The sequence below is a fragment of the Sinocyclocheilus anshuiensis genome, unplaced genomic scaffold (assembly GCF_001515605.1).
Source record: "Sinocyclocheilus anshuiensis isolate Anshui unplaced genomic scaffold, SAMN03320099.WGS_v1.1 scaffold1778, whole genome shotgun sequence".
Taxonomy (NCBI): Eukaryota; Metazoa; Chordata; class Actinopteri; order Cypriniformes; family Cyprinidae; genus Sinocyclocheilus; species Sinocyclocheilus anshuiensis.
In genome coordinates this window covers 48,739-56,129 of record NW_015544221.1, presented here as the reverse complement: position 1 = coordinate 56,129, position 7,391 = coordinate 48,739, and the positions used below count along the sequence as shown (strand labels likewise).

Genomic DNA, 7,391 nt, shown 5'->3' with positions numbered 1-7,391 from the left:
AAAGAAAATGGGAAAGAGTCCAAAGAAAAGATTATGGCAAGAGAGATGGGGAAAATAGGGGGAATGGAACACTTTGGGGGGTAGGGGGGCATGAGGTTGAATTTCAGAAAGTACCACATTTTCCCTTCTGTGTTCATCAGATAAAAGAAATAACTGTAAATCCAATATTTTGTAACTTAGCACAGAATTAAAGTACTTGTATTATATCAGACTATAGTTTAACTTAACACGTTTCAGTGTTTATTGTGTTTCTCTCCAGTTTCAGATCATTTGGTCAGGAAAACAGAGCCCAACAAGAGCTTTGGGAAACTTTAAATCTAGTGAGACGGCATGACTAATACACCCACCAGCATCATGTCATGATTTTGTTGTTGCAGCTGGGACGACCTATTATGATGTTTGAGAAAGAGAAAACATACATTAAAAAAATAATAATAATAAATCAATAAAAATGTTAAATTGAGATTTGTAGTCAAATATGTTATAGTATTTATTCTGTATGTGTAATATGTCTGTTCTGTTCTGTAAGTCTTTTCAATTTAGTTCAAAACGTGCACATTCTTAGAAATGCAATCTAAGATGTTGATTTCTTATGGTTCTTTTAAAAACGTATTAAAATGTAAAGATCTCTTGAGTTTGTACTATTTGACATCATAAAAAAACATTATTTCCATTGTAATAAATTAAAGGAAAAAACTGTTTTACAGTACATGTCAGTGATATTTCTTTCCCTCCTAAGCTGTAGAAGCCCTGTGACCTCTACAATGGCAGATGTCCTTCAGCTTAATACCAGCAGTCTACAAGTGCCAGGTAACATTTCATTAAACTTATTCTTTGGGATTTGATACTGTAATTAAGACTTGAGAAAATCAAATCCGTATAATATCCTAAGGAACCATGTAGGTTATATAAGCTATTATATGAACAAGTATTGCACAGTATATAACCAAAATTTATATACAGAAGACATGTAGAACAATGCACAGCTGAATAGAAACCTGTGGTCATCCACATGTATTTCCACAGGAATTCTGCTGTAATTCCTGTCTATTCCATCAACAATACTGGACAGGGGTGTGACCCTCTCTTATCTACGCTCTGCACTCTTGAGAATATCTGTACACGTCGATAACATTCCTGTCATACCCTTGAGTAAATTCAGCCTGGTCTCATGTTTATACGTAGGTATTAATACGTAACATTTACAAGCACAAAACGTACACTTTTGTACGTTTTTATTAATGCTAAAACGTACAATTTAGACGTATTTCAACGTTTAAAACGTACAAATCGCTACGTATTTTTAGCTAAAAAACGTAAAAATATTTACGTATCGTTTATATCATTAAGATATTCGTATCCATGCATTTTTATCATTTTATCAATAAGCGATTTAGATTTTTAGACCCCTTAACCTACCCCAAACCTAAACCTACCCACTTTCTAGCGAATATGCATTTTTATAATTTTATCAATAAGCGATTTAGATTTTTAGACCCCTTAACCTACCCCAAACCTAAACCTACCCACTTTCTAGCGATTTTGTGGCCCATGACAATCAAAGTAAACATTACATGACAAGTAAAGGTTAAACGATTGAATAAATTTTATTTATTTTAAGGTTTAAACTAAAGTCGTGTTTAACATTATGTAGGCCTATTCTTGGAAACGAGCTGGCAGCAGAAATTACAACAAAACGAAATGTTATCATTTCATAAGTAAATGAGTAACCCATTTAATAATGCAACTGAAAACAAGGTAATTCATATGACAACTAAAAACTAATAAAATGAATGCCGCGATTTCAATATTCATAAGGATTAATTTTTAGGTGTCAATACGTCAGTTTTGTACGTTTAAATGCTGAAAATACGTAAGTATTTGTACGTTTAGAGGCTGAAAATACGTCAGTATTGTACGTTTTAGTGCCTGTAAAAACGTAAGTAAATGTACGTTTTATAGTACCACATTTTACGTAAAATACATACAAATTATCATGAGATCACGTTGGTAAATTCCACCCATTTTTGAGTATGTGCTCATTTGCAGGCATATTAAAGCGACCTTGATGGAGGGGTCACTACATGTTAATAAAGTATTTGCCATGGAATTCATTCTGTACTGGAAAATATACGTAAATTTGATTATGGAATGTTAGGAATTCTGCTCCTGAATTTCCTTGTCAGTGTTGGCGCAGTGTTTTATTTTTTATTTTTTGGACTGTAATTTTTAATCAATGTCATAACTCGATCTTCCAATGACTTAAGCCCACAACTAACTGCATGCTGGCATTCAGAACCTCTGCTATTGTTAAGTGTAATGCACATATCTCAAAATCGAATTAATATTCAATGGATAGAACAAAGTGCCTTTTTGATAAGCCATTGTGCATGTCACAAAAGAGGGGAAAAGATCTGTTGCTGCTTCTACTTGTTTTATCATGACTTTATATACTTCTGAAAAGTAAGCTAGATGTATTTCCATTTCTGTTATAAAGGTATTAGGTCAATCAGCATATACAAACTTCTATAAAATCTAATGTGATCCACAGTGCAGTATTTTTCAGTGCAGGTTTTCAATGAAAACCATCCATTGGAAATTCTGAAACTGGTAAACACATGCCAGTTGGGCTCAAATGCCCAGCCAGCCAATATGGAATTTTCCAGAAATTCTTGATTTCTCTTAATTGCTCAGCCACAATGAAGAGCTCCGAACTTGCGTTTTCCAGTACAATCCATGAGCAACTTACTAAGTTAAAGACTTATGGAATTTCTTCCTTCATATCTCATTCATTCTCTTTCAGGTGAAGATAGATCAGCCTCTACATCGCCATCTGGTTCTCCATCTCCTTCCAGAAATGAATGCAGTATTATTCCACTTACTCCATCCCCCTCTCCAGTAAGATCTCAACAGACACAGTGCTCTACCATGCACCCTCTGTAGTGCTTTATACAATAAACATTGTCCTCAGAACTGGATTAAATGCCAAAATCAGATGCTTTAAACTACAGTAATGTTGAAAGAGGATGTGGTACCACTAGAAATATGCAATTATGCTTCTTTACTTAGCACTCAGTCAGTTGGTTTAAAGCAGCACTATCATTAGCTAATCCTCCGGTCACATTGCACTGCAATCTGAGGCAGCACAAAAATGTTTTGTTTGAAAGCCGACTTACTCCTGTATCACTTAAAGGTGAAGTGTGCCATTTCTGCGCAACTATATAGTGTCACAAAAGGAATTGTAAAAATAATTTCAAACAGGTTTCTTAAACACTCACCTGGCCTGCCGTTGGTTGGACTAGATGTCATAGACATAGTCACAATTCAAACTCATTATGCAAATCTTCCCACATCGTGACGTAGACATGTGGTGGCATGTTTAAACGAGGCGTTTTAGTTTTTTCTATGCACAATCGCATTTGTGTGAACGAACTCTTAGGAGCCATTCACACAGAACACCATTTTGCATCTCAGTTCCCTCCTTTTACATTGTTCCATTCTTGCACTTGTGTATTTTGAAGTGTCTTGCACACAACAGTTGAAGTTGAAGTTAAAGAAGCTTTTAAAAATGTGTTTAGCTTTAAAAAAAGACCTCACTTTTTTTTCCCATTCCAATGTCACCTTATTTGTTGTGTTCCACTGTGCTACTTCGTCCATTGTTTTATGATGTAAACATGCAGTAGACATGTTTGACCATTTTCTGCAGCTTCTTGTGCATTTCTTTTATTCATTACACTGCCCTGCATCTCACATTTTTAAACAAAAATCAGTACAAATCAGTTTTACATGACTGAAAAAATAGTGATATGACCATGACCTGAAAATTATACATGATACACTCCACTCTGAGGTGTTTGGTCAATGTAGCACTCAGGTCAGGGAAATGATCTAGAGATAAGAGAAAAGAGGGAGAAGGTGGGGTCAGCTACTCTTCGTACCAGGGAGAACTTTTTGTAAAGCCACCCCTTTGAAAGAGTGATAAGGCAATAGATTTATTTTCTTTCTGTCTGTCTTGTTTTTCTTCCTTTCCCTCTGTAGCGGACAGAGGTTAGACCGCGTGTGGCTCGTCCATTTTCTGTGGTTGTTGCTATAGATTTTGGTACCACCTCCAGTGGCTATGCATACAGTTTCACAGAAGATTTATTTTCTTTCTGTCTACCTTGTGTTCCCTCTGCAGCGGACAGAGGTTAGACCATGTGTGGCTCGTCCATTTTCTGTGGTTGTTGCTATAGATTTTGGCACCACCTCCAGTGGTTATGCATTCAGTTTCACAGAAGATCCTGAGACCATTCACATGATGAGGTATGACATCAGCACACAAACATTGTCTAACCTGAAGTTATTCTAACTCCCCAATCCACTTCTTACCCTACATTTCTCCTTACTTTTTATTATTTAACAGACGGTGGGAGGGTGGCGACCCTGGCGTAGCCAATCAGAAGAGTCCAACTTGCCTACTGCTGACCCCTGACCTCCGGTTCCACAGTTTTGGCTTTGCAGCTCCGCCCACCAACGTGTGATTGGGGTAGTCAACACTACAAAAGATGACCATCAATTATCAGCAGATGGTAAAACGTGTGTCGTAGTTTTTTTATTTTGAATCCGCCTTTTGCCAAACTTTTTTTCTCCCTTTTCAAATCTCATATCACAGCGGAAAGGAAAGGCATTTATTTTCAATAAAAATGAAGGAAATAATCAAACAGTTGAAAATAAAGTATCGGTTAGGGTTAGGGTAGGTTTAGGAAAGGCTTTATTGTACCAGTAAGGTGGCATCCATTTAACAATTAAAATTATAATTTACACTCAATACGTTATTATTGCATACTGTTTTATAATGTACTACAATACTGAAGTGCAGAAAATGTTTTGTTTGAAAGCCGACTTACTCCTGTATCACTTAAAGGTGAAGTGTGCCATTTCTGCGCAACTATATAGTGTCACAAAAGGAATTGTAAAAATAATTTCAAACAGGTTTCTTAAACACTCACCTGGCCTGCCGTTGGTTGGACTAGATGTCATAGACATAGTCACAATTCAAACTCATTATTACGGATTATAATGACTTATACTGTCTTTTTACGCGTTGCGTTGCATCGTGCTGCGTAAACATAAAACCATGTCTGCATTTGTGATCGGAGAAATGACAAACAACAAGAGTTACTCTACACTGCTCAAAACTTGCGTTTGAATCATCAGTGGCAAATCCTTTAAATATGAAAACGTATTTACAGACTGTGAGTCAGAACAGCCGGCATTGTAGTCTACTCTCCCAGGATCAGGAAACAGTCCTCCATAAAATGCGCTGCACACATCTGAATATTTGGGTTGAACAGGAACAGTGTTGTAAATACAACTTAACCATTGATTTCTAGTCGTGTCCTCTTTTGGAAGGCCAAGCAAAGTATTTTCGCTTTTGCAACGAAACACACAGTGTCTTCACAACATGGTGGCGGCGGTGGCAGCAACAATAAAGTTATGCCTTCTTTCTTTACGTGATCATTTGTGCAGCATTATGCAAATCTTCCCACATCGTGACGTAGACATGTGGTGGCATGTTTAAACGAGGCGTTTTAGTTTTTTCTATGCACAATCGCATTTGTGTGAACGAACTCTTAGGAGCCATTCACACAGAACACCATTTTGCATCTCAGTTCCCTCCTTTTACATTGTTCCATTCTTGCACTTGTGTATTTTGAAGTGTCTTGCACACAACAGTTGAAGTTGAAGTTAAAGAAGCTTTTAAAAATGTGTTTAGCTTTAAAAAAAGACCTCACTTTTTTTTCCCATTCCAATGTCACCTTATTTGTTGTGTTCCACTGTGCTACTTCGTCCATTGTTTTATGATGTAAACATGCAGTAGACATGTTTGACCATTTTCTGCAGCTTCTTGTGCATTTCTTTTATTCATTACACTGCCCTGCATCTCACATTTTTAAACAAAAATCAGTACAAATCAGTTTTACATGACTGAAAAAATAGTGATATGACCATGACCTGAAAATTATACATGATACACTCCACTCTGAGGTGTTTGGTCAATGTAGCACTCAGGTCAGGGAAATGATCTAGAGATAAGAGAAAAGAGGGAGAAGGTGGGGTCAGCTACTCTCCGTACCAAGGAGAACCTTTTGTAAAGCCACCCCTTTGAAAAAGTGATAAGGCAATAGATTTATTTTCTTTCTGTCTGTCTTGTTTTTCTTCCTTTCCCTCTGTAGCGGACAGAGGTTAGACCGCGTGTGGCTCGTCCATTTTCTGTGGTTGTTGCTATAGATTTTGGCACCACCTCCAGTGGCTATGCATACAGTTTCACAGAAGATCCTGAGACCATTCACATGATGAGGTATGACATCAGCACACAAACATTGTCTAACCTGAAGTTATTCTAACTCCCCAATCCACTTCTTACCCTACATTTCTCCTTACTTTTCATTATTTAACAGACGGTGGGAGGGTGGCGACCCTGGCGTAGCCAATCAGAAGAGTCCAACTTGCCTACTGCTGACCCCTGACCTCCGGTTCCACAGTTTTGGCTTTGCAGCTCGAGACAGCTATCATGACCTTGACCCTGAGGAAGCCAGGCATTGGCTCTACTTTGACAAATTCAAAATGAAAATCCACAGCACCAGTGTAAGCAGAGCATCTAGCATATCTTGACTATGTTTTTGATGTATATTTTTGTTCAGGTAGAGTAATTGCTCAGCTTAGGGGGATCAAGCTTTTATCATAAGGTATCACACCACTGTCAAAAAATGCATCTATTTGTCTGAAGCAGAGCATAAGGGGAGTGTGTTATTTATGTCACATCTTTGTAAGAATTTCTGCAGCAGACTCTCTTACTTTCTATAGGATCTCACTATGGAGACCGAGCTGGAGTCTGTTAGTGGAAGAAGAGTCCAGGCTATTGAGGTGTTTGCTCACGCCTTGAGGTTCTTCAGAGAACATGCTTTAAAGGTGAACATAAACACACAAAACAGAGGCAAAGTAGTACAAAGACAGTCAACTAAACAAGTTCTCAACAAAAGTTCAGGAGGATACGTTCAACCCCTAAAGGAGTCAAATACACTATATTAGGATTCATATATCTAAAGGGTATTAATGCTTTATGAGGGTACTGCCCCAGTGACAAGCGGTTGCACCCCAAAACGTACTATTTTTTGTAAGATTGTAGGGTAAACTGTTGCTCCACCACCACAACTTTACTTTTATTTCTATTAACGTTAATTCTTTTAAATGTAAAATATACAGTATATTATTTTTACTAAGTAATTCAAGTTGAGCCATTGATCATGGACAGCAATCCAGCAATCCAATCCATATATATATATATATATATATATACATATATATATATATACTGTATATATATATATATATATATATATATATATATA

General features: G+C 37.0%; 1 protein-coding gene across 1 annotated transcript in view; it reads left to right on the top strand.

The window, feature by feature from the left end:
• Positions 1-7,391, top strand: part of LOC107697252 (heat shock 70 kDa protein 12B-like) — a 19,074-nt gene that overhangs the window by 1,341 nt on the left and 10,342 nt on the right. The window contains exons 2-6 of the mRNA XM_016497966.1: positions 739-810; positions 2,804-2,898; positions 6,216-6,340; positions 6,441-6,627; positions 6,847-6,951. Of these exons, the coding sequence (XP_016353452.1) occupies positions 765-810; positions 2,804-2,898; positions 6,216-6,340; positions 6,441-6,627; positions 6,847-6,951 (558 nt within the window). The 5' untranslated portion in view covers positions 739-764. The remainder of the gene's footprint in view (positions 1-738; positions 811-2,803; positions 2,899-6,215; positions 6,341-6,440; positions 6,628-6,846; positions 6,952-7,391) is intronic.